This window comes from Malus domestica, chromosome 15, assembly GCF_042453785.1.
Source record: "Malus domestica chromosome 15, GDT2T_hap1".
Classification (NCBI taxonomy): Eukaryota; Viridiplantae; Streptophyta; class Magnoliopsida; order Rosales; family Rosaceae; genus Malus; species Malus domestica.
In genome coordinates, this window is record NC_091675.1 from 12452909 (window position 1) to 12480404 (window position 27496).

General features: G+C 37.1%; 2 protein-coding genes and 2 long non-coding RNA genes across 5 annotated transcripts; 2 read left to right on the plus strand and 2 right to left on the minus strand.

Moving 5' to 3' along the window:
- Positions 1-2560: 2560 nt before the first annotated feature.
- LOC103424797 (putative clathrin assembly protein At5g35200) lies at positions 2561-7245 on the plus strand. 2 transcript variants are annotated; one of them, XM_008362890.4, is made up of 16 exons: positions 2561-2783; positions 3210-3363; positions 3450-3519; positions 3632-3729; positions 3908-4049; positions 4122-4222; positions 4463-4546; positions 4682-4732; positions 4818-4883; positions 4971-5036; positions 5129-5209; positions 5302-5379; positions 5660-5806; positions 5903-5978; positions 6168-6280; positions 6404-7245. In XM_008362890.4, the coding sequence occupies exons 2-16, from the start codon at positions 3268-3270 to the stop codon at positions 6770-6772; spliced, it is 1638 nt and encodes a 545-aa protein (XP_008361112.3). In that variant the 5' UTR covers positions 2561-2783; positions 3210-3267; the 3' UTR covers positions 6773-7245. The 2 variants fall into 2 exon arrangements, with proteins under 2 accessions (XP_008361112.3, XP_008361113.3); XM_008362891.4 differs by having other exon boundaries at positions 2604-2783; positions 3236-3363.
- An 8885-nt stretch (positions 7246-16130) lies between these two features.
- On the plus strand, positions 16131-18680 carry LOC103400072 (uncharacterized). The gene is made up of 3 exons (XM_008338763.4): positions 16131-16966; positions 17335-17519; positions 17994-18680. The coding sequence occupies exons 1-3, from the start codon at positions 16462-16464 to the stop codon at positions 18513-18515; spliced, it is 1212 nt and encodes a 403-aa protein (XP_008336985.3). The 5' UTR covers positions 16131-16461; the 3' UTR covers positions 18516-18680.
- A 644-nt stretch (positions 18681-19324) lies between these two features.
- LOC103400073 (uncharacterized) lies at positions 19325-19730 on the minus strand. Its single transcript, XR_011576226.1, has 2 exons — positions 19591-19730; positions 19325-19493 (listed from the first exon to the last, which is right to left on the minus strand). It is a non-coding gene; the product is annotated as an uncharacterized lncRNA (long non-coding RNA).
- A 2313-nt stretch (positions 19731-22043) lies between these two features.
- On the minus strand, positions 22044-23156 carry LOC103400074 (uncharacterized). Its single transcript, XR_523752.4, has 2 exons — positions 22996-23156; positions 22044-22491 (listed from the first exon to the last, which is right to left on the minus strand). It is a non-coding gene; the product is annotated as an uncharacterized lncRNA (long non-coding RNA).
- Between the last annotated feature and the right edge of the window lie 4340 nt (positions 23157-27496).

Genomic DNA, 27496 nt, shown 5'->3' on the forward strand with positions numbered 1-27496 from the left:
ATAATTTCCTGTATCTTAATATCTCAACCGTCCTAATTAATCTTTCTTAGCGTTTGAATTGTACTAATCAATTATTCGTACCAACGTTTTTTCTCTTGTACGACATTCTAATTCTACACTAAAGAATTTTTCGCTTATCTAAAATAAACCTCCTCCATTACATCACAAGCAAAGAGAGTAATGTTTAATATGTTATGTAGGTTGTTGTTTTTAAATGTCACATCCGTACCAATGGCTTAATTTATGTTTTGTTTGGCTAAAAATGTTGGCGAGCTAATAAACTATAGAAAACTGGCGTGACTTATCAGCTTTGCTTTTGGAAAATTTATCCTACTTTGAATTCTTATATATAACTATTTTTCTATTTATATCCTAACTATTTTTTTTAGATGGTTGAATGACTTTTTTTTTCTTTTTTAATTAAAGAGAACAGTTCGTAACTTGATCACGACAATTCATTATTCCAAAAAATTATGTGCCTTTTTGCGTTTGAATAAATCTCTATCATTTTTGAAAAAGATTATATCCTAATTTTTGCAATACTCGATGGGTTAGTCAGTATTTTGTAGTCCATGATTGGAATTATGATAAAGAAATAAAGGGGAGTGGAGTTCCAACTATTTGGCAACCTGTTTATTTAGTATGTACTAATACATTTTGCAACACACGTGTCTTGGTCCGACAAGACAACAACAATTAAGCTTTATTCCATTTAGAGGAGTTGACGGTATAAATTTTAAAACATCGTTATGGTTAATTTTGCGCTAAGTTTTTTGTTATATTCTGAAGAGAAAAAGAATGATGGCCAATAATTGCTGGAATTTGATAAAATTTGATGTTTGCATATGATCTGGTTGAACGTTAAAGATGAATGCTAACTATATTTTAAGTTAAATTAATCCATTAAATAATAAGTTGGGTGGAAAATTTAAATTATATTATTTGCTAATAATGGAAAGGCCAGGATTGAGAAGAGTAGAATCATAATTGATATTCGAATTAGTTGGCACTAATGACTCGTTTGGATGTGCTTTTAAAATGACTGAAAGTGTTTTTAGAGAAAATATTTTTGGGTTCTAAAAACACTTTAAGTGTTTTGTACAAGAAGTACCAGTTATGTGTTTCTTCCAGGAAGCATTTGCAGTGCTTTTTCAAAATTTACTAACATTTTTACTAAGGATTGTTTTTAAAAATATTTTCATCATAAGCGTTTTCATTTATTTTAAAAGTACATCCAAATGAGCTATAAGTGTTTTTCTTGTTTCTAAGCAACTTCTATTTCTTGTTCTTGGACCATGGTTTTTCATATGGTATGGATTGAATTGGACTCTAGATTAGTTCTAAAGCGACTTCTAAAATATAGATTCGTTACTAACGTTCTTGCATTTCTTAAAACATTCTCATTTGTATCGTTTATTAGCTCTCGCCCCACCTCAAAGTGACATCGTAACAAATTTTGCTAATTCATGCCTTGTTGCTATGGAGTTCAAAATTTTACTTCATGTAATAATATCATTTTGAAAAGAAAAAAAATCTTTATATATAAATGAGTAAAAAAATTAACTTTCATATTAGATCAAATTGGATTTGCTACTCAATTATGACTTGATTAATCATTAATTGTTTGATTAATTAAGACGTACTCAAGGAATGTCCAATTAACTTAAACTGGGCAAAAAAATTAACTTTCATATTAGATCAAATTGGATTTGCTACTCAATTATGACTTGATTAATCATTAATTGTTTGATTAATTAAGACGTACTCAAGGAATGTCCAATTAACTTAAACTTTTCCTAAATGATTCTTTTTCACTCGATACAAATGTAATGTAAAAACGTTTTATCAATCTTTATTCATATAATAAAAAATCACCTTTTTCATGGCCAAATGAAATTCACTATATTCAAGATAAGAATAATACAACAACGACAACAACAATTTTTTCTCAGGTCTTTCTTTACTTTTTTTATCCCGATAGTTACGAGTACTTCGTATCTTTTATTAAAATCTCTTCAAAATAAGAATAATAACTAGTTATTTTTGTGTCTTTCTCCTTTGCGAATTTCTTCATTTCACATCTAGTTATTTTTTGTGCAGATTATTGTTATAAAAAAAAAAAAAAAACGTAACTCGTCAGATTGTGCAGTTCTTATTTTTACTTAGTCAGAAAAGGTTTCAGGTTCAACGTTTAAAAATACAATATAATATTTATGTGTTAATGAGATCATGTTTAGGGCATTTTGAATTTACTTTAAAAGAGTAATATTAGATAGACCAATTTTTTAAATCACATTTTGTAAATTATGTGATGTGACAACAATAAGAAATAAAAACATTAATTAATATTTAAATAATAATTCATTGTTGACGATCATGTTATATAATTTACAAAATATAATTTAAATGAATAGTCTCTCTGGTATTATTCACTTTATAAAAATCATATCGTTTGTGAAAAAATAAAAAGAAAAGAATATAAGATTTAAAGGTGGAGGGGAGTATAAAAGCACGGAAGGAGGCATCGTAGAGAATTATTACCCCATCTCAGACAGCCGTATTTTCTGTTCTTCTGACAGACGGGAAACTTCAGTTAAACTAATTAAATAATTAAACACAAAGAAATTTTAAATTTTAAATAAAAAAGAAAGTAATGGTCGAAGACGCCGACGGGCCACCCAAAACCGAACTCATCCTTCTGGTCGACTTTTCTTCTTCTTCTGCTGCTCTCTCTCAGAATCTCTCTCTCTCTCTCTCTCTCTCTCTCATCAACTGGTTCTCAGGTAAGTCATGTCCTCCGATCTCTCTCTCTCTCTTCCAGCTTTCCCTCTCCTCTGCCATTTTTCGCTTATTTCTGAGCTGCCACTACTGATTTCTGCAGCTGGGAAATTTGACTTTTGGTGTTTGGATTACGAATTTTTTTTATTGGAATTCAGTCGGTGATAAGTGTTTTATGCTGAACTATTCAACTTTTTAGTGTGTTATGTGGTTATCCGTTCACTTTTTAGCTAATTGGATCTGAATTATGAAGTTGGAATTTGGAAATTTAGGGTTTCGTGTAGCTTGTTGGAGTTTTCTGTCAGCTTGTATTTGAAATTATCGTAAATTTAATTTTTGGAGTGGTGGGTAAGCTGAGTACTATAGTTTGATTTAGTATTTTGGATAATTTCTTCTTATTTATTGGTTGTGATTTGTGGAATGGAGAGAAGATTGAGTTTTTTGGGTTCCGTTGAAGATTGGATTTTCGGTAGATAAAGGAGAGGGAGAATGTCGGGAGGTACACAGAAGAGCATCAGGAAAGCTCTTGGAGCCCTCAAGGACACCACCACAGTTTCATTGGCTAAAGTCAATAGTGATTACAAGGTATTATGGTTTGTTTGTGGTTGTTTTCGATGGTTCTCGCTGTTATGATGTATCCGATTTTCATGATTCGGGATTGATTCTTGCAGGAGTTGGACATTGCGATAGTCAAGGCTACGAATCACGTTGAGCGTCCAGCTAAGGAAAAATACATTAGAGGTAGATTCTCTCTCTGAAGATGAGCTGCATGTTGTACTTTTCATGATCTGTATCTGGAAGAAAGAGTTGGTAAATCATGACTGATACGGTTTATGTTTGTATTCTTGTGAAGCCATTTTTGCTGCTGTTTCTGCTACAAGACCTCGTGCTGATGTCGCATACTGCATCCACGCTCTTGCAAGGAGATTAGCAAAGACACATAACTGGGCGGTATGTGCATTTACTCATCTGATAAACATACAAGAATTCATCCATAGCCAGGAACTTTTTGTTTCTATATCTATAATAGCAATAGTCCTCATCTTCATTATCATTCTTAGACAAATATAGCAAGTTGCATTTTTTTCATGCTTGAAATTTCTCAAACTGATTATTGGTTGGTGTTTAGGTTGCATTGAAAACTTTAGTTGTTATTCATCGTGCTTTGAGGGAAGTGGACCCCACATTTCACGAAGAACTCATGAATTATGGTAGAAGTCGAAGCCATATGCTTAACTTAGCTCATTTCAAAGACGATTCCAGTCCAAATGGTACCTCCATATCTCCCTGTCTCTCTTTCTCATACTATTTATTTATTCAAAAACTGACCTTTCACTGCCCAGCATGGGATTATTCTACCTGGATCCGTACTTATGCCTTGTTCTTGGAGGAGAGACTGGAATGCTTTCGTGTGTTGAAATATGACGTTGAGATGGATCGCCCAGTAAGAAGTTTATTTTCTTTGTCATCTTTGTTTTGGCTTATTCTTCCATTTCAATTACATAATTTTGTCATATGGCACATTGACATTTCAAAACCGTTTAATTTATCAGAATCTCATTTACCTGCAATTGCTTTTAATTTTTCCCTCGAAGCTTTATTGCTATTTTTTTATTCACACATTCAAGTCACATTCTTATCCCTAAGCTTTGTTTGCAACTTAATAGTTAACATTATGGTGCAGAGGACCAAGGATCTGGATACTGCCGAATTGCTTGAGCATTTGCCTGCCCTGCAACAGCTTCTCTTTCGTGTACTTGGTTGCCAGGCAAGTCTCATATATCACCACTTCAAAATCAATGGGTTTATCGTATGGGGCCACTAATGCTTAAACACGAATATGGGTTCAATCATGTGTCAGTTATTGAAATATTGTTGACAGAACCAATTTTAAATTTTGCAGCCGCAAGGGGCAGCAGTCCATAATTTTGTGGTTCAGTTAGCACTTTCAATGGTAGGTGACCCTTGCAATAAATTCTAGCTGAATGACTAGCCAATATGATTTCTTTTCCTCTGATTGTCTTCTGTCATTAAATTAGGTTGCTTCTGAAAGCATCAAGATTTATCAAGCTATAAGTGATGGAACAGTCAATTTGGTTGACAAGGTAGGATTTGATCTTTGCTATGTTGGAATATACCATTTGAAGGTTGCACTATAAGCTAATTATGTACGATGATGATTAATTTCACAGTTCTTTGAGATGCAACGCCATGACGCTATGAGGGCCCTGGATATATATCGGAGGGCAGGGCAGCAGGTATTTTTTCTGCAAATATCTCTGTTCTAATCGATGGAGACTGGGGAGTTACAGTATGCATCAACATTTAAATTTTCATCTACATGTTTCAGGCAGAGAGACTGTCAGAGTTTTATGAAGTATGTAAAAGTCTTGATATTGGGCGCGGAGAAAGGTTTATTAAGATTGAGCAGGTGCCTTTGTACTAGCATTTCCTTTTACTACACATTGCATTCCTTGGACAATTTATAATTTTCTCAATTTGATTTCATTTTGGGTGATGTAGCCTCCTGCATCGTTTTTACAAGCCATGGAAGAGTACGTGAAAGAAGCTCCCCGGTTCTCAACAGTTCGCAAGGATCAGGTATGAAAGTGCTACCTCTTTAGTTCAGTTATTTTGGAAGAGATTTGCAATGTTATTCCTGATTAGGAAAGCGAATAGTGGATAATCAGATGCCCTTATTAGCAAAAGCTATGGTAACCTGTTTGACATACCTAAGTGGTTCAACCATGAAAAAATCGGATCCAAGTTCGGCTTTTTGAAGCTGTTGTAGTACTTGTGAAAATACTTAAATAAACCTTCGTCAACTCTCTACCAGCCGATGGAAAATGATGTATTGGCTACTCAATTTTTAATCTGGCAGGTGGTTGCCCCCAAAGAAATCTTGGCTATAGAGTACAAAAAGGCCCCAGAGGAGGAGGTGCGTCCACCTTCACCACCTCTACCTGAACCAGTGAAAGTTGAACCAGTGAAAGTGGAAGCGCCTGTAGCTGAACCGCCTGATTTGCTGGTAGTACACATAACCCTTCTTGAGTTATTCTCTCTTGAATATTGGCATTTTGTAGTCCCTCTGAAGTTTAATTAAGTATGCTTCCTTTGTTGCTAGGGTTTGAATGATCCTGTTCCAAATACTAAGGAGTTAGATGACAAGAATGCACTGGCCTTAGCGATTGTTCCAGTTTGTAAGCTCTCTCTCTCAAAAATGATCTATAGCTCATAATTATCATCAGAATGTTAAGGTTTAAACTAACCATAGAGGCAGTTTGTTTTTTCTATGAAACATGCACGAAACTCGTTATCTTCTTCTTTGGTTAAGAAGAAAACACACTAAATAAATTTGATGTTCAAAAATGCTATTGTGGTTCTTGCAGCGGATCAACCAACTTCCACGGCTCCAACTCTAGCAAATGGAGCTACAGGTTGGGAATTGGCACTTGTTACAGCACCGAGCTCAAATGAGAGTGCCGTGGCTTCTAGCAAACTGGTACGCTTCTCCTACCAATTTCCCTTATGTTAATGTTTACATGTATGACAATTATTTAGTCAGTAGACTTCATTTCTCTTTCCTTTTTCTCCCTTAATGACACCTTTCAAATGTTGAGTGAAGGCGGGAGGGTTAGACTTGCTTACACTAGACAGCCTATATGATGATGCAATCAGACGAAGCAATCAGAATGTGAGCCACAACCCATGGGAGCCTGCTCCAATGACTGGTGCCATGATGCAACAACCAGTTCATGACCCCTTTTATGCATCCAACAGAATGGCTGCACCGCATTCTGTGCAGATGGCAGCAATGGCAAACCAGCAGCAGGCCTTCATGTTGCAGCAACAGCAGCAGCAGCAGATGATGATGATGGGCCAACAACAGCAGATGTCTTCGAATCCTTTCGGAACTCCTCACGGAGCCCCCACCCACCCCTATGGCCCTGGCGTCCCTGTCCAAGCATACAACCCATATACAGGCCTTTTATAAACGAACCATACAAGCAACAGATTTTTATCAAGAATTACGGCCGGAGAAAGAAAGGGACATGAACAAATAGTGAGTTTTAGATGTCTGAGGCAGCCGATCTTCTGAGGGAGAGACGTTTACCATGTGTTTTGTATGTGCGGTAGTTGTTAGCTAGGATTAAGATTCTTTGCTAAATAAACAGTCAGAGGGAGGAGTTTGAGCTACTTGGCGATTCGCGTTGAAGGTCGAAAATAATGTTATTCAGATGGAGTGCAGTAAATTCTTTTGACATGCTCAGTTGTTGCTGACAAACTCAGGCAGGAGATGCTTGTGTTTCTGTTTTTCCTGTTCTTTTCCTCCCTCTGTAAAGTGATAGAAAATAATTATTTGTAAAATTTGTGATTGTTGATAAATATGTAACAAGGATATACATGAAATTTGATTTGTGTGTATAACTTGGCTATTTTTATTAATTATTATTCATTTGGACAACATTTTTATTCCTCCTTGTTTACTATTATACTAAAATGGCTTTTGTTATGGTATAATTACTTGTTTGGATTGTTTAGTTCACTAAACCGACTTTAAAATGTGTTGTAAGTTTTAACTCAGCTTTGGTGAAAATTTCACGAAAATATTGATCTATAATGAATTTTGACATATTTGCAAAACCGATTAAAAGCTGCGAGTTATTATTCACAATTCTAGTAAAAAAAAATGTGATTTTTAGTTTAAACAAGACCGAGTGACTACATGGCAAGGAAAATATTTTGAGAGTTTTAACGAAACACTTCCGCTACTGTTCACTTTTAACAAAAAACCATATTTTTACCTTTTCTTGGTACTATTCACTACACCTTTATTTGTCATTTGTCATTAAAACTAAAGTTTTTTTGAATTTTTCGTTAGTTTTTCTAAATATTTTACGTCATCCAAAAACAATTTTATTTATTTGTCATTTGTCATTAAAACCTTAATAGTATTCAAAGTTTGATCAAAGTCCATTGACTTTATACACCTCATTATATTACTATTAATATTTATATTTTTATAGTTTTGACATTAATTGTTTGATATTTTATGAGATTTATAATCCTATAAATTTAAAATCCCTCATTATAATTGTAGACATCGAAATTTCGGTAAATAAATGTTGACCGATAAATCAAAGTTTCAACGCTCATGTATTACATAAATTTTACACTTAGCGTGTGTCTAAACAAAAAATCGAAGTAAGTTGGAAAAGTCATCAAACAGGACACGTGTCAACACCTGGCAGAAACGACTTATTTCATCTGAAATATTATATTCAAAATTAGGCCTTGGAAAATTCTATAAATAGAAGGCTAATTCATTCATTTGGGGGGAACCAAAATCATTAGGCAAAATTCTTGAAGCTTTGAAGCTCTGAAACTCCGAAGCTCTCAAGCATCCAGGTTCCCAAAGAATCAAGAAAGCTCTCTTCGTTCTTCGTTCATCGTTCATCCTAAGATCAAGCCCCAACGGCCCTTTGGATCAACAATCATCCACCAATTCAAGATCAAGCCCCGACGGCCCTTGAAGAAAGCTCTCTTCGTTCTTCGTTCATCGTTCTTCCAAGATCAAGCCCCGACGACCCTTTGGATCAACAACATCAACAAATCCACACAACTGTTCATCCTAAGATCAAGCCCCGACGGCCCTTTGGATCAACAACATCAACAAATCCACACGTCCAACCGTTCTTCAAGATCAAGCCCAAAAGCCCTTGAAGATCCGCTCATCACTGTTATTCAAGATCAAGCCTCAACGGCCCTTGAAGAAACACTCATCCTTAAGATCAAGCCCCAACGGCTCCTTGAAGATTCGCTCAAATCCACCTTCAAAGATCAAGCACACGACCCTTGAAGAAACTTCCAACAGTTCATCCAAAATCAAGCCTCGACGGCCCTTGGATCAACAAAACATCCACAAATCAACACCTTACGGAGATCGAATCAGAGGATCAAATTAGAGAGAGATTGTAACCCAAAAATCATCAAATACAAATATTATTTTGTGCACGTTGTTCTTGTCTCTTTCGTTTCAGGAAAAATTCGTGTTCACAAATTTGGCACGCCCAGTGGGACAATCTCTACCTCTCATCTTTTTCTCCGTTCAAGGAATCCAAACACACCTCAAAGTCAATGGCATCAAGCAAGGGACAAGCCGTTCTCGCAACCACTGAGGGAGGGATCCTAAGCACTTCTGCCGCAAACAGACAATCCATTGGCGCCACAACCGCTCCTCAACATGCCACTTCAAAGTTGGTGCCGCTAAAGAAGCAAGGGGAGCATCAAAGGCGCGAGTCCGTCATCAACCTGACCTCGCTGGGGGCACCGAAGCATAATGCTGAGGCACATAAGATGACATCCCAAAGCAGCCAACGACGTTCTTCATCAGCATCCTGGATGTCTAAAGGAAAGTCACGTCTATTGGTCGCACAAGTCATGACTATCGGCGTTACCTCCATTGAAGAACAACTGGCTCAAATGAATGAAGCGATTGCAGGGCTAACAAAGATTGTGGAAGAAAAAGATTTGCAAATCGCTGCACTCGTCAGCCGACTGGAGCCACAGGACGGCGAGAACCCTAACCCAGAAGATGAGCCTACGGTGGAGAGAATCGATGTGAAGCTGGAGCCAGACCAAGCAGCGGCACTCATGGGATCTCTTTCTATCCAGCAGCTGCAGGAGATGATCACCAACACCATCAAGGCACAGTACGAAGGGAGCTCAAATACCTCCGGGTTATACTCGAAGCCGTATTCAAAGAAGATTGACGCCTTAAGGATGCCGAGGGGTTATCAACCGCCAAAGTTCATGCAATTTGATGGAAAGGGAAACCCGAAACAGCACGTTGCCCATTTTGTTGAAACTTGCAACAACGCAGGGACCGAAGGGGACTACCTCGCCAAACAGTTTGTACGCTCGCTGAAAGGAAACGCCTTTGAGTGGTACACGGATCTAGAGCCTGAGTCCATCAACAGTTGTGAGCAATTGGAGCGGGAATTCCTCAACCGCTTCTACAGCACCCGCCGCACTGTGAGCATGCTAGAACTGACGAGCACAAAGCAATGGAAGGACGAGCCAGTCATTGACTACATCAACAGATGGCGAACTCTAAGCCTCGACTGTAAAAACAGGCTATCGGAAACCTCTTCAATCGAGATGTGCATCCAAGGCATGCAATGGGGTTTGCAATACATCCTTCAAGGCATTAAACCACGGACCTTCGAAGAGCTAGCCACCGGCGCCCATGACATGGAGTTGAGCATCGCCCATCATGGGAAGAAGGAACCGATCACCGACTACAAGAACGACAAAGTTCTTGAGACAAAGGTGGAGAAGGCTACGTGGAAATCCACCAAGGAAGCAATGACAGTCAACATAGCTCCCGTCAAAATCGCTGCACGAGGCAAGGCGATTCAAGCTGAAGCTTTTCGTGATCAAGAGATGCATAGACGCACTTTGAAGGAACTTGAGGAAAAAACTTATCCATTCCCCGACTCTGATGTGGTTGCCATATTAGAAGACTTACTGGAAAAGAAGGTGATCGATTTGCCTGAATGCAGACGGCCAGAAGAGATGAATCGCACCGCAGTCCAAGGTACTGTAAATTCCACCGCTTCATCAGTCATCCAACGGAAAAATGCTTCGTACTGAAAGATCTCATCTTGAAGCTAGCACAACAAGGAAAAATCGAGCTTGACCTCGAAGACACGGTTGCGGTACACACTACTACTATCGTGTTTGGATCACTCGATCATGTGCCTCTCCGAAGCATGCATGACCATTCCCGTCAATGTTCAAGTCACGCGGCACTTCCTACACAACCATCACCGGGGGCAAGTAACCAAGATGCATCTACCGGTAATAAGAAATGGTGGACATCGACGACCTATAAAAAAACAAGGAAGCCAAGACCACAAGCCACAAGGCCAAAAGAGGAGCCTAAACCCGCCCCTCGAACTTTAGTCTTCGACAGGCTGGATCATTCAAAACCTAGAATTTCGGCACTTGATCGCATCAGTGGTCGAAACCGAACTTCTGTCTTCAAAAGGCTTAAGACGCCAACACCGCAAAGATCTGTCTTTGAAAGGTTATCAAAACCTAAGAAACAAAGCGGCAAAGCTAGATCTCCCCCGCAACAGTCGGTTGCGGACAGACTTGAAGAAACTAAGAAGTCTTCTAGAAACAGGAAGACAACACCAAAGGGAGAAAAGCTCGACAGTCTAGCAGGAAAAGACGATGTTCAAAGCTTGATTCCTTCAAGGATGAAGCGCCAAGAAACTTTGGAAGTCGACACAAAAGGACCACTGAAGGTAAGGAGGCGCACCATCATCTACACCGGCCAATCTTCACGCCAACAAACCCAAGAGGATTGCAATGAAGAAAAGGCCCAAGAAGACAAAGAAGAAAAAATCCCTGAAGAAGACCTCACTTCCAGCTCTGTCAACTCAAAATCTTCACCTCAATCGCTGGGGGCATGCTCCAAAACCATGCCAGTCAAGCCAAGCGAAGTTGAAGGATGGATTCATGTCACTCCGAAGAAACTGCACAAGAAGCATATGTCTTCTCCACAAGTGCACCAATCAGAAAGGGGGCAAAACAACTTTCGTCAACCTCCAGAACAATGTGAAAGTGTTGGAGATAATGAAACTTTGACACAAAGATCATCCATCCCCATCACGATGTGTGACATCTTTCCTGAAGACTTCTTTAACTACTCAGTCGAGGCTCCTTGCTATGAAGATTGTGAGGAACAACTCTCCCGGATTGCTTGACAAAATTCACAAATTCTCCTCGCCCGCACGAGTCTAAACTGCATGGCACAAAGCTCCTGGTCTGCACGAGCATAAAAGGCAACATCAACGCTCCTGGTCTGCGCGAGCATAAAAGGCAACACCAAATGCTCCTTGTTTGCACGAGTTGAAACTGCAAACGACATCAACGCTCCTGGTCCGCACGAGCATAAAAAGCGACACCAAAGCTCCTCGCCTGCATGAGCCTAAACTGTACATGGCAACAAACACTCCTTGCCTGCACGAGTTGAAACTACAAACGGCACCAAAGCTCCTGGCCCGTAAGAGCATAAACTATGTACGGCAAAATCATCATTAAAATCACTATAAAAATCAGCACTCGACGGGATTTCAGAGATCGAAGAGGCGAGCTCAGAATTCGAAGAGGCCAATTCAAAAATTGAAGAGGTGCTAGCTTTCTCAAAAGCTGGGCTTGCTCGAAAACCACGGGCCAATCTTCTTTTCCAGACACGTCAGCACCCGTCACACACAAACTTAGCTTTGCAGAAATCACGGGCAATTTGTCGAAGCGCCGATCCTAGATATCGAAGAGGCGCCAGTCTTTTTCAGCCTCGTCAACACCTGTCATATGCACACTCAACTTTGCGTAAATCACGGGCAATTTGTCGAAGATTTTCGGTGAAGGAGAAAACACGTGAAGTTTACTGTTCAATCATCCAACGGTTGCCGACAAGAGTGAAAGAACAGTACCGGTTATTAATCCATATAACTGTCCACCTTCACCCTTTATAGCAAGGCAGACATACAGAACCTTTCTTCATCTCCGAGAATGCCTTCCTAATGAAGCCTCTCGGGTCACTCAGTGTTCCTTATTCCTTGGGGTACCTCTGCAAGCCAATGACTCCAAAGCAAAAGTATTTCATATCACCAGGGTAGAAAGCAAGAGTATCTCATATCATGCGTTCTCCCTGTCCTTTCCTTTGTCCTTGTTCCTACCTACAAAGACAAGGATAAAGAAAACAATATGCCGGAACTTCCACTCAAACTCGGGTAAGGAACCGACTGCTGGGAACCCTTCCCTGATTGCCTACTTAGCACTGCTCTCGAGTACTCGTCTCCCACTGCTGCTGTACTTCCAAAGAAGCTGCCACATCTGCCTGAAGAACAGATAAGGCAAGTGAAAATGATACCTGCAGCATGTGGAGACAACGTGCAGAAGAAACAAGCAGAGAATAATGCAGCCTGCACAGTCAGCTCAGCAGAAGGGGTCCGAGCTGAGGAACTCAAGAAGCTACCACATCTGCCTGAAGAAACAAGCAGAGAATAATGCAGCCTGCACAGTCAGCTCAGCAAAAGGAGTCTGAGCTGAAGAACTCGATAAGATGCTACATTCTGCCAGAAGAATAGATAAGACAAGGGAAAATGATACATTGAAGCATGTGGAGACAAGCACAACAAAGCACGTGCCGATTCATCCGCTACTTCTTCAAAAGCAAAAGTATCTCATATCATCAGGGTTGCAATCACTCTGGACGGTGAACTCGTTTTGACCCTCAAATTCTTGGGTCGACTTACTAGGCGTTGTGAGCTGCACATGTCGATTCACCACCCTTGAATCAAATCCTTAAAGATCAAGTCACCAACTGGAAGAAGAGCCCATCAATCTTGAAGATCATACCGTTGACCAAACTGCTCAGGTGTGAATTAGAAAGATTGAACAAAGCAACAAGTTGTCACCTTCACCTCGTGCCTGTTTGCCATGTGTTCGAGTCAACCTTCAAGAATCAAGCCTTAACGGCCCTTGAAGAAGCTTCCAGCCAAATTCAAGATCAAGCCTCGACGACCCTTGAGGAAATCACAAGTCCGATTCAAGATCAAGTATCTACCACATTTGAATCAAATCCAGTTCAAGAATAAGCTGTGGAAAGTCAACAATTGGAGGAAACCAGAAAATCCTCCAACCCAGTTCAAGAATAAGCTGTGGAAAGTCAACAATTGGAGGAATCTAGAAAGTCCTCCAACCCAGTTCAAGATCAAAGCTGTCGAAAGTCAATAAGTGCAACAAAATACGTGCCGATTCATTCACTACCAAAGCCAAAGATCATCTACCACATGAAGCTCATTGTGGTCCAATTTCAACCTTCAAGATCAAGCCTCGACGGCCCTGGAAGAAATTTCAATCAAAAGTTCAAGAACAAGCCTTAAACGGTCATTGAAGAAATCTCAAACAAAGTCCAAGAACAAGCCTCAACGGCCCTTGAAGAAATCTCCAGCCCAATTCAAGATCAAGCCTCGATGGCCCTTGGATCGACATCTACAGTAAGGGACTTCAAAACGCATCTCCTACACGTGACAAGCACATGTATACGACGCGCCTTGAAGTGGGGGCATTTGTAGACATCGAAATTTCGGTAAATAAATGTTGACCGATAAATCAAAGTTTCAATGCTCATGTATTACATAATTTTTACACGTAGCGTGTGTCTAAACAAAAAATCGAAATAAGTTGGAAAAGTCATCAAACAGGACACGTGTCAACACCTGGCAGAAATGACTTATTTCATCTGAAATATTATATTCAAAATTAGGCCTTGGAAAATTCTATAAATAGAAGGCTAATTCATTCATTTGGGGGGAACCAAAATCATTAGGCAAAATTCTTGAAGCTCTGAAGCTCTGAAACTCCGTAGCTCTCAAGCTCTGAAACTCCGTAGCTCTCAAGCATCCAGGTTCCCAAAGAATCAAGAAAGCTCTCTACGTTCTTCGTTCATCGTTCATCCTAAGATCAAGCCCCAACGGCCCTTTGGATCAACAATTATCCACCAATTCAAGATCAAGCCCCGACGGCCCTTGAAGAAAGCTCTCTTCGTTCTTCGTTCATCGTTCTTCCAAGATCAAGCCCCGACGACCCTTTGGATCAACAACATCAACAAATCCACACAAATGTTCATCCTAAGATCAAGCCCTGACGACCCTTTGGATCAACAACATCAACAAATCCACACGTCCAACCGTTCTTCAAGATCAAGCCCAAAAGCCCTTGAAGATCCGTTCATCATTGTTCTTCAAGATCAAGCCCAAAAGCCCTTAAAGATCCGCTCATCACTGTTATTCAAGATCAAGCCTCAACGGCCCTTGAAGAAACACTCATCCTCAAGATCAAGCCCCAACGGCTCCTTGAAGATTCGCTCAAATCCACCTTCAAAGATCAAGCCCACGGCCCTTGAAGAAACTTCCAACAGTTCATCCAAAATCAAGCTTCGACGGCCCTTGGATCAACAAAACATCCACAAATCAACACCTTACGGAGATTGAATCAGATGATCAAATTAGAGAGAGATTGTAACCCAAAAATCATCAAATACAAATATTATTTTGTGCACGTTGTTCTTGTCTCTTTCGTTTCAGGAAATTTTCGTGTTCACAATAATACTATTAGAAATGGTTACAATAAAAATATTCAAACATTTTGATTGAATAAATGGATAAAAACTATGTAAAAATAATAAATAATAAATGGCAAAAGAATGTATCCATAATGTTAAAAAAATTGGTACATTTTTACAAACAAATTGGTACATTTCACATATAACAAAGTGGTACATTAATAAAGAAGAATGGGTACATTAGAAATAAATTAGGGTACATATAAAAGATTAAAAATTATAAATACAAATGAATTTTTAAAAATATAGGCGCTAAAAGAAATTAATACATGTGTACAAAATAAAACTAAAAAGAAAATACTACAAATTTAAAAAAAAATGTTGCAAATTAAAAGTGGGTACAAACTAAAAATATAAATATATGATACAAAGTTTAGGCATAAAACATGAATATACCATATGTAATTTTTCTATCATTGATTAAATGTCACGTGACGGTATACACATGACTACAAAAAAAAATAAAACTTTAAAAAATATGGGCACAAAAAGAAACTAATATATGGGTACAAATTAAAAATGAAAAGAAAATTGGTACAAATTAAAAAATATTTGCAAATTAAAAATAGGTACAAACTAAAAATAAAAATATATGATAAAAATTTAGCCATAAATATAAATATACTAATTGTAACATTTTTATCATTAAAGGAATATATTTAAAAATAAAAATATTTTATTATTCAAATAATTAATGATTTTATTAATACCCAAGAACCTTGATAAAAAAATTGAAAATGAATAGGATTTTAATCAATAAAGTAACAAAAAGAATGATGTGAACCTAATTTTCCCTATTATTAATCATGTATTTTACGCAATTTGGAAGCCGTTTTGTTATGTGGATTAGGACATCTTCAAAATGCCCTTCATAAAAAATGTTTGTAAATTTTCTAAGTGCAATGTGCAGCAGAAGTATCACCAAGATTTTCCGTTTAGTTTCATTTATTATCAATAAATTTGTTGAAGGAGGAACGGTTGAAGAGTTTCTGAGTGTAACGGTTCTTATTTCTTGGGCAAAGGATAGATGCTTTGCACACGACCATTACTGAAGAATTAATCTCACATGATCTTTCTCTATTTGAAGTAAACAAGTATCATCCAAACGAAGAAGAATACTATTGAAATACTAATAACCACAGTTGCTATCACCATCCTCACTCTTAGTAGTTAATTTAAAATCTTAAAAAGATGTTCGTCACCGTCTTCACTACGGAATCACCCAACAAAAAGTAAAAATCCAAAACACTAATCAACCGGTAAACCTCCTCTAATCACAGAAAGAAGAAAATTAAGAGAATATATAAAATTACAAATTCAAAAAATATAAATAAAAAAACGAAAGAGGAGAGAGAGCTTCTTCTTCACACCCTTCAATCCCATCATCATCATCATCATCATCATCATCATCAACATCATGATGTTGCTGTTGATTTTCTCCCAACAAATCCCCAAAAAAACAAGTTGAATTCCACCAAACAATGTCTTGGCTCTTCAGCTCTCCCCGCCAACCCGACGACGACGACCCGCGTGATGTAGAACAACCCAACCAACCGCAAAACGACCTGTCGTTTCTCCGCCAAACCCTCGGCCGCCAAATCCGCGGCGTCGCCACCTTCCTCGCTCCACCTCCATCACCACCATCACCGCCATCAAACGACGACGTTCCCTCGTCCAATTCTCTGTCGCAATCGCAGGCGCTTTTGGGAATCCGGAATGATCTGGTGGAGATCGGCGGGAGCTTCAAGACTGGCCTCTCCCTGCTCTCTACGAACAGCAACAAAGCCGTAACCGAGATCTCCAAGTTCGCGTCGAGCTTGCTGCAGCTTCAGAACGAAGCTTTAGAAGAAGGCGGAGCTGCTGATGACGACGGCGATGTTGGTGGCGGTCAAGTGCCGGGGATCACGGACGAAGTTCTCGGTTTCGTCGCCGAGATTTCGGTGTTGCCGGACTGCTGGATCGACTTTCCTATGACGCTCGATCATGGTAAAGTTGCTAACTTCCACTTCAATTTGAATGCAATGGCTTGTTTTGCCTGTTTTCTTTGCGTCTGCTGCTTTACATTTCCTATGAAGTTGTGGATTGTGAATTGGTAGCTGAGGAAGCTTTGAATTTGTTTCGAAGAAATCGAAATTTACTCAGACAGCTGTTAATGCAATCGCTGTTATAATTTTCATGCGGTTTGATTTTCGTGTTCTAATTTTGTAATGGTGGATACTGGAGTTGGTATCCAAGACCTCTGAATCTGTGTGTGCTTGGAATACAAAGATTTGCATTATAATTTGAAACAAACTGACGTGACATTCGTGCTGGCAATTTTATGCTGATTGAATTTGAGCTTGTTTTGTTAGCAGATTTCAGCATGACGGATGCTCAGAGAGAGCATGCGTCCGCTGTTGAACAATTGGTTCCGGGATTTGCAGATTTAAGAGTCCGACTTTGCAGTTCCATGAGTGAGGAGCAGTTTTGGATGATCTATTTCTTGTTGCTGCTTCCAAGACTAAATGAACGTGATTTTGAGCTTCTATCAACCCCCAAGGCAAGAAGTTTATCTTTCCCGTCTTTTGTCATGGTTCATATCCATATTTACATGCACGATAAATGCCTATGTACAATTTTCTTTTGAGGACACTTTGGAGATTGACTTTTAACCAGAATTCAGCGCGCCTGTGTGTCTCTTCATAAATTTCATTTTATTATATTTGAGATATTTATTTCAAGGTTCTACGATAACCATTCTAACTGCAGCTTGCACAAGTTAGAGCTCGAGAAATGGGCATGATGTGCTTAACCTGTCACCAGCTGCACTTGTACAACTTCGTTGGATGTTGTAGTTTCTCCAACTGTCTCTCCTTTGCTTGTTCCTCATATTTGTTAACCCTAAGTTTTACGTAACTCAGTAGCCAATTTTATAGTATCCTAGAACTTTGGACGTGTTCAATTCCACGTTGCAGCTTCGGAGAGTACTTGGGGCAAACCCATTATTTTGAAAATAGAACTCCTTTCGTTGCAGATTGTTGAAGCAAGAGATGTACTTCTGCACAAACTTCAAAACAAGACGAACACACAGGAGGATGCCCCAGAGAAGTCAATTCTCGTTTCACCTAAAAGGCACATCCAGGATGGGAAGACACGAGGGGAGGAAGTCTCATCTCAAGAGAAGGAAGCCTTGACTGAGATAGTTAATATTGCAGAAAGGTTAAAGACCGATGACAAAGAGGGCACTGAGCAGTGGTCTGAAGGGGCAAGTATTAGCTCTGGCACTTTAGTGGATGGCCAAAGAAAACATGAACCTGAAGACGATATCTCATTCAGTGATTTAGAGGACGATGAGAATGACCTTTCTAGCAGACAGTCAGGACTAAGGCAAGGACGGGATGCCAGGGCATGTTCACCTAATGGATCAAATGACTGGGTTCAGCTGGACCAAAGCTCGGAAACCGAGGGTGGCCAGAAAAAGGCTGGTCGGTCAAAAGGGAAAGATTCAGAAGGTGAGGATTCAAGTGACTGGTTTGCGGTAGATGAATACGATTAGACAAATTTGGCTGCAGCTTGCTTGCCAACTTATTGTAAAGTTTTCGTTTCTTCTTTTCGGTTTTTCGGGTTGGGTGGGCTGCATTGTGTACTTATATGGGGTATCAGCATCTTATACAAAGCTTCCTTGTTGAAATTAATAATGCAAATGAAGTTTATTTCAAAATTTGCCTTTTATTAGTATAAAAACACTTGAGTTTTCTGAGTAACAAAGAGGGTGGTTATTTTCGGATCTTCCTTTGTGCAATGGAGGATCTAGATAGAGAAAATTCTGGGCTATTTTATCCTGGGGACGGCATGGCATTGAAGCTGCTTGCACAGCTTGGGTAGAGCTGTGAAACGTCTTAAAGAAAGCGACATTGTCCATGACTCAATCCAAAACATTCACATTCATTTTGGATCACTGGTAATATTGTTCCTTGTTTAGTTTATACTGCTTCAACAATGTGAAACTGTAATTTGCAAGAAAGAACGAAACGAAGAAAAACTTTACATGCAGTCAACCAAAAATGCACCATTATATTGCTACTATGAACGAGAGAGCTAAAAAAAACTTCACCTTAGTAAGAACTATTACTAGGTAAATAGTAAACAAAGAAAGATCCTTAAATCCCGCCGAGCCGATGCCGAAAATCAGATTTCTGGACCAGGCCATAGAGCCAGAAATACAGCTACCATCACCATACAGTGCCACTATAATTTTAGCTTTCTTTCCCCCCATAACACTTTATCTTGTTGACATAGGAAGGCGGGATCGCGACATTAGACTTGTCAAAATGCAAATTCGGGTTACGAGAACGCTGGACAATCTGAAGCGGGGAAAATTTTCTGCTCTGCAACAATCTGATATAAACAAACGAAGTTTACATTAAACATCTACAACAGCAATTTGATGCAGTGAAGAGAAGATTCGAGGCCAAATGAAACACCGATTTAAATCCCGAGCCTTCGTTGAATGGTGAGTAACTGTAAGCCCAATCTGCAACGAAAGACAAGGGGGAGATAGAAGATAAATACAGCGTGACATGTTAGTTCGTTGAAAGCAAAACCAAGTAACAACAGAGTTTTGGGACTACCTCGGACAACTGCTAAGGTCTTGACATGGGGAAGTTGTTTCTCTAACCGAGTGTAAGTCGGAACCACATTAATTTCCAGCATCATAACATACACTTCCTCCAGATTGGGGACCAATTCGAAAGAGAACTCGATTTAATCACCCTTGTAAAGAAAACTGGTAAGGTTGGTGGCATTGAGCTCAATCCCCTTTAACCCTTCGCAGCGGATCACAACCAGTGCCTTCAAACATTGAAGAGAATCACCAATGCACAATCTTTCTAATCCAAAACACCGTTGCAATGTTAAATGCTCAAAGTTCATACAAGAAGAAAACATGTGCGGCTCAACATGTCCAGCAAGATTTACACCGCACAACACAAGAGTCGATAAGGTTCTGAAACCTGTGGTAAAATTTGACTTGAGCATGCATCCGCGCAAGGAAAGACGCCTTAATTTGGATTCTTCGTCATTCAGAAGGATCTGAGCAGGAAAATAGTCGACGCTACTCCAACCAGTGCACTTAGGTGGGTTGTCACAAGTAATGGCAAGGTCAAGATCTTCAACACCCTTTCCGATGGCAAAATCGATCCAGTCATTGACTTGAAGAACGTACATACTTGGAAAGAAACAGAGAACCTTGAAGGAGACAACCTTCGAAACCAAATGACATGCTAAGAATCTTTCAACGTTGCTAGAAAATAATCCACATTTCTCCTGAAAATTGTTCCATGGGGCATGACTTGGACTGGCACGTAAACTACGTCGCGCCAATCAAATTCAAGATTTTATGTGTATGCATACATGTTCCTCCACCTACGTGACAATACGCTCGTTCTTACAGCCTCCCTCGTACTCAATAACGAGATTATGGTATGAAGAACATCATCAGGCAAATTACTGTTTCCATCCTTGCCAATGGTTTCACACTGCATGAATATAGATCAAATATCAAAGTAATGCTCAAATACTCCTAAAATCGCATAATGTTGTTTCACTATCTGACAATCATCTTAATTTGTTTCGATGAGAATTTTTATTTTTTTAAAACCAATTGACAATAGGAGCGAGAGGCTCAAAATTATTTAAACAACTAAGGCAAAGCTTCATTTTACGACGTGGGACAACACCCAACACTCTCAACTTTGGAAGAAGTACCAAGGTTGAATCTCTGACTACTGATAAATGAAAAAAGAGTTACGAGTTTGTTTGGTATCCTTCTAGAATCCCTTTTTTCTTGTTTTCAAAACCAACAAGTACAAGTAATTTAGTTACATTTATTATTTTTTTTAAACCCAACCGAGTTTCGAATTGAATACCAAAGTTTCTAAAAATTTTGAATCAAACCTTTGAAAATTTATTTAATTCAAACATAAATAAATCATTATATATATTTTTAAATTAATAAATAAAAGAAAGTACCTTTGTTGGAGGAGAGTGCCCTTGTTCTTCATTGCCAGATGATATCAGGCGCTTTCTCTTCATCTCCAAGAGCTTAGGTTTTCTCATGGAAGGCCAGAAACGCCGCAAGGCCCAAATCTTCATCGGAAAAGTCGAAAAAAAACCTGCGAACAAACAATTGACCTGTGAATTTGCAAATGTCCGATCCCAACGATGCTAGACTGATCCCAGAGTGTTATTCTCTGGTCTGATAGTTGTCACACTTTCACGTAGGCAGATTCTCTACCCTCCCATTTCCCGTGTCTTTCTGTTTTGTGTAGTCACGGTTAAACCACGTCAATATTTTATATTATTTTTTTAATAGAGATAATAAGACAAAAAAGAATAGTAATATAAAATGTTGAAATGGCTTAACCGTGACCACACAAACAGAAGAGCGGCGGAAAGAAAACGATTTTCACATGTCAAGGATACTCTTCTCAGAATCTTTTGTAATTACCAAGGATGCTTTTTTGGTTTTTGTCAAATGGAAATTTCTATTCAACTTTTTTTTTTGCCATGTGTCAAAGGTGGAATGACCGTTTTACTCGTGAGAGCGGAAAGAAAACGATTTTCACATTTTCATTTTCGTCAATTACATACTTTTTTTCTTTTTGTGAGAGATATGGGGCTAATGCGCAAAAAGAAACTCCAAAATGGCACAACGCCTAGAAATGTCTAATAAATTGTCATCAAGAGAGGCTTAGTACAATCAGGAGGGTCACAAAATACATTGTATAGGTGACTATTGGCTAGTTATATTTACTTTCTTGCATGTAAGTTTTTCTTTTAGTTGTAGTGTTCTTTTGGTGAAAAAAAAAAAACACATCCACAATTCACATTTTGCGCTTCGTTGGATAAAAAAGGCACCAAATTATTTGCCCCATTTCTTGTGAAGTAGTCATTCATCACATATACTTGCTAAATACAGTTTGATATATTGCATATATTTTTAATGTGACGGAGATTTTGATTTCGGGTTCGTCATACGAACTTCTCGGTTTCGTCATCGGGGAAAGATAAAAACAAAATTAGCTTAATGTGACAAAGAGTAGTAGCGGTTTTATTCTATATGCTATCGGATAAGATAGTTTCGACAAGTAATTTAGATAGTGTCGGATAACAAAACAATATTGTCGCTTATATTAGACATAAACAATAAATGTTGGACATAACGGCACAGCACCCAGGCACCATAGAATTCGGGCTTGAGTCAGCCACCTCGATCGTTCTTCATATCCTTTGTATCAGATGCCTACGCAGCCCATGTCTTATATGCAGTAATCACCGTTTCAGATGCCAAGATACCAACTAGAGATACCTTCTTCCACGCTGACTCGTATCTTTCCATAAATTGTAAATTAATCAATTAAAATGAACTACACATACATATTCTTCCTGAACTCTGGCGAATGTCTTTGATCCTGTTGTGTGGTTCATAGTTTGCTACTACGATTGGCCTTTTTTTTTTTTTCAGCCTTCTCCTGAAAAGTAAGGAAAAAAAATGTTGTACAACTCAAGAAAGCATCTACAAATAAACTAAATATCACCGATTTCGGAATGCTCAAGTTGCTCTTCGAATTGTTCATCCATGAGTTCATCATTAATACTCATCTAAAATAAGTGAAAAAAACACTGTTTTTGGTTGAAAAAAAAAATCAAACATGCATATTTGTAAAAAATCCAGGATAAAGTAAGTTTTGAATGAAGTCACTAGTTTATTATACAAAAATTAAAAAAATATATATCTGAGATAAACTTTCAAGAATATAATTAATCACAAAAGTCTCTTTTATTAGGAATAATCAGAAACGTCGACAGAAAAAGAAAATTAATATTTCTCACCACAATATAAAAATTAAGAAAAAAAAGGGAAGAAAATAATGGTACAATTACAAATATAAGTTGGAAAAAGTAAGAAGGAAGAAATAATGAAGAGAAAAAAACTGGAAGGCAGTGGAAAAGCAAAAGTAGAATTGCAGCCGCACCAGTCCCTCTCGCTCTCCGAGTCCTACTTGATATAGAGTTCTCTGGAAAACATGGAATTACAAGATGAAGAGCAGCGGCGTGGGGAGAGTGAAGGAGAAAGAGATGCACGAGGGTTTTGAATTAGGGTATTTTTGTATTTCTGTCGGATTTTGCGTAACCTAGGCCACCGGATCAAGTGATCCAAGCTTTTTAAATTTCATCAAACTGTAAAAAATTATTACAGCTTTTAAGGCATCAAAACAGATGGACTGTTGGATAAAATTTAAAATGTCTGAATCACTTGATCTGGTGAGCTTGGTAGAAGAGATCCGAAGAGATCTCTTCTCTTCCGTATCCAACCGGGACAAAATAAAAAAATTAAAAAAAAAAATCACATCTGACAAGAATACTAAAGGGTGTACACAAGATTACACTAATCCTGTCAGCTACAACTGATAGGACATTTTCGTTAATAAAAATACAATCCGACATGAATAGTTTGAAAATAATGAAAATACTTAAAAGGAAAATTAGGTTCATATTTTTTTTTTTGTTACTTCATTGATTAAAATCCTATTCATTTTCAATTTTTGATCAAGGTTCGTGGGTATTAATAACATCATTAATTATTTGAATAATAAAATATTTTTTTTAAATATATTCATTTAGTGTTAAAAATGTTACAATTAGTATATTTATATTTATGGCTAAATTTTTTATCATATATTTTTATTTTTAGTTTGTACCTATTTTTAATTTGCAAATATTTTGTAATTTGTACCAATTTTCTTTTCATTTTTAATTTGTACCCATATATTAGTTTCTTTTTGTGCCCAATTTTTTAAAGTTTTATTTGTGTTTGTACCCATGTGTATATCTTCACGTGACATTGTATATTTAATCAATGATAGAAAAATTATATATGGTATATTTATGTTTTATGCCTAAACTTTGTATCAGATATTTATATTTTTAGTTTGTACCCACTTTTAATTTGCAACATTTTTTTAAAATTTGTAGTATTTTCTTTTTAGTTTTATTTTGTACCCATGTATTAATTTCTTTTAGCACCTATATATATATTTTTTTAAGTTCATTTGTACTCATAATTTTTTAATCTTTTATCTGTACCCTAAAAATTCATTTGTAGTATTTTCTTTTTAGTTTTATAATGCACCCATTCTTCTTTATTAATGTACCACTTTGTTATATGTGAAATGTACCTTTTTTTTTGTAAAATGTACCAATTTTTTTAACACTATGGATACATTCTTTTGCCATTTATTATTTCTTATTTTTACATAGTTTTTTTATCCATTTATTAAATCAAAATGTTTGAATGTTTTTATTGTAACCGTTTCTAATAGTATTATAATGAGTGATTTTAAATTTATAGAATTATAAATCTCATAAAATATCAAACAATTAATGTCAAAACTATAAAAATATAAATATTAATAGTAATATAATGAGGTGTACAAAGTCAAGGGACTTTGATCAAACTTTGAATACTATTAAGGTTTTAATCAAATAATGTTAAGGATTAGGGACCGCATCCAAAGTATCTCATATTTAAAAGTAAAAAACTATACGACAATAATACAAATGGCGGAGTTGAGAGCGGGAATTTTGCCGCTTCGCTAATCTTGTCAGATAATAATGAGTTAATGTCAGTTATATATATATATATATATATATATATATATATATTTATTGTTTATGTCTAACATAAGCGATAGTGTTGCTTTGTTGTCCGATACTGTCTAAGTTACTTGTCGAAAACGTCTTATCTGACAACATATAGTATAAAATCGTCACCACTTTACCTACACATTGAGATAATTTTATAGTAGTGTAAGCAGCAGTACTCGTACGCAGTACTATATTTGTGTGTGTGTTTATATGTGTACAGTACATATATAACGCGTGCTCCGCATGGGTTTGAGGGTTGTAGACTTGTAGTCAAATCTTTTGTCTCGTGATAAACTTTCTTCCCTGAGAATTTAGGGTTTGGGGTAATTAGTGATAGATAACCATTGTACAATCAAATTACAACGCCTAGAGCCCTGAAAAATACAAACTTACGCTTAAATATTATATATCCAGGCACAGAAAACTAAAACCAAGTGGGGATAATATTTTGTATATATATCCTGATCCGTCAGTGCATGCATATAATCAGTGGTAATATGTGTGTGTGTGTGTGTGTGTGTACACTACGATTTGGAAGTGGAGATATCATCAATTATTTGGTTCTCACTCTATGACAACTGAGAGATAAAATTGGAGAGATATTAGTTAATTAAAAAGTGCTTATATGGGCAAGAAACTATTTTTGTATATTCCTTTTCTATACATGCTCACTTTATTTTTAACATTTGGAATGAATAAATTTAAAATTAATCAAGGAATATAAGTTCAATTTTTTGAGTCAATAGTAGGAATAATCTAATTTATTAAAATAAGTCCAATTCTTTAAATTTAATTATTTTATTATCAATAATTATCTCATCAATGAAAAAATTTATTGTAAAAATCAAATTTCTTCCTATTTATCCCTTTGATTATTTCTTTTTATTTATTTTTTTGTTATTTCTTGTTCTTCCTTTGCTTTATCCTATTTATAGATTTTATTTTAATTTTTATAATCAACCTATATTATAGGTTAATTGTATTTATCTACCTATATGACAGATTTTTTTCATAGTCAACCTGTCACATATTTAATGTGTTTTGCTTGTAGGTATTCATTCACAAATTTGCTACTTATGTTAGAGTATAATGTTTTATAGATAGATTTATGTTAGTATATTAATTTTTTTGTTATAAGATATTAATTAGATATTTTGGAGTTGAAAAATGCATAATATTAAAAGATTTTAATTGATTTTTAATATTTTTGGAAAAAATTAAATGAGTATAAAAGAAATAAATACATATAATTAGATAACTTGACTCACTCCTAAAAACACTTTATGATTTTAGACCTGGATCTAAAAAAATGTAAAGTAAAAAAATACAATGTGCGAAAAATCATAGACACTTGGCAGTGGGACAGGAGACTGATCACATCAAGACGAGGGAAGCAAAATCACGGATACCACAAGCAACCAAAACCATACAGCTAGGTAGCTGCATCTGCATATGCTTTCTCAATTCATGTCCATTCATTTAGTCACGGACCATAATATACAAAGGGAGAGAGAGACTAAAACTATTGAGACCCATGAAACATATATAGTTGCATGCATAACATGCCTTTGATATATATAACTTAACTTTCATCCCCACCATGCATTTCAATTTGCATCCTCTAGCTCTTAACACTTTTCTCTCTCCATTCCTCAACCACCATTTCACATGCTTGCCTGCCTGTACTGTGTTTCCTAAAATCTACAGCACCACCAGTACTCTCTCTCTCTTTCTCTCTCTGTACGTGCACGTATCATCCTGTTGTCCAGTTCATTTGACTGTGACCAAGCAAGAGGCTCGGTTTGGACTTAATTGAACTTTGAGCTCCGAGTAGGCGTTTTGTTTACCACTTTGGGACGCACCAAGGTACTTGCGATCACAATCGGTTCAATCATATTTATATACGTTCACTCTTCATGCATGCGTAATCACCGTCCACATAATCAATAAATAATCAACCATTAAGTCAAAATATTTGCCTTACCAATCGTAAATTAATAAATGGGATATACTATTTGTGCTCCAATTGATAATTAATTTAGGAAAAAAGAAAGCCACATATATATGGGATTTCCTACGCACACACATGCACCGCTATATATAACAGCATGTGGTCAAAGATAATATAAACTAGGGATAATATTTTGGGGATGGTCACCAAACACATGCAATTTAAATTATAATAAACTATTATTACGATCTAGCTAGTAATATTTCTCTTCACTAGTAAATGAAGAGTTTTAGGTTTGACTCTTATAAATGGCGTGTCTAACACCATTTTATTATCATAGACCTATTGTATGGCTTAACTCAAATCTCTCAACCCTTAATGTAAAAAATCATTGACGCAAAGAAAACCAATCATATAAATAAATGTAAGTTTATAGGAGGGATATGCAGGAATTGCATAGAAGAGAGAAAACGAAGCACAGAAAGGGGTTGAATAACACTTGTGAAACTGGTTTAGGAGAGAAGAAATATAGAGGGGTCAATTAATTATTTGACACAAAAAGAAGTATACATTACTGGGAAGGAGATAAGATATCAGTTCACATTACTGCAGCTACAAATCTTATCACATTTCATAGATATACATCTAGTCACCTCCAAATCGAATATATGTCCAAATTGAAGAAATGTATAAAGAAAGATGCTCTTTGCACATGGTAAAATGCACTCATATCACTTAAACCCATTCCATCAACACGTGAAGATAAAAACAGCAGGGCCGGCCCTCAGAATTTGAAGGTCTTAGAGGAGATAGATATACAAACATGCTATTCTAATCTAATTTTTCACATCAAATATCATTAAAAATTAATATAAAAA

Bases quoted from the DNA above. Each gene is read 5' to 3' on its own strand.
- LOC103424797 (XM_008362890.4), top strand. From the start codon at position 3,268: ATGTCGGGAGGTACACAGAAGAGCATCAGGAAAGCTCTTGGAGCCCTC. The intron at 3,520-3,631 runs GTAGATTCTCTC...ATTCTTGTGAAG, and splicing joins TAAGGAAAAATACATTAGAG to CCATTTTTGCTGCTGTTTCT. The intron at 5,380-5,659 runs GTATGAAAGTGC...TTAATCTGGCAG, and splicing joins CAACAGTTCGCAAGGATCAG to GTGGTTGCCCCCAAAGAAAT.
- LOC103400072 (XM_008338763.4), top strand. From the start codon at position 16,462: ATGTCTTGGCTCTTCAGCTCTCCCCGCCAACCCGACGACGACGACCCG. The intron at 16,967-17,334 runs GTAAAGTTGCTA...TTTTGTTAGCAG, and splicing joins TCCTATGACGCTCGATCATG to ATTTCAGCATGACGGATGCT. The intron at 17,520-17,993 runs GCAAGAAGTTTA...CTTTCGTTGCAG, and splicing joins AGCTTCTATCAACCCCCAAG to ATTGTTGAAGCAAGAGATGT.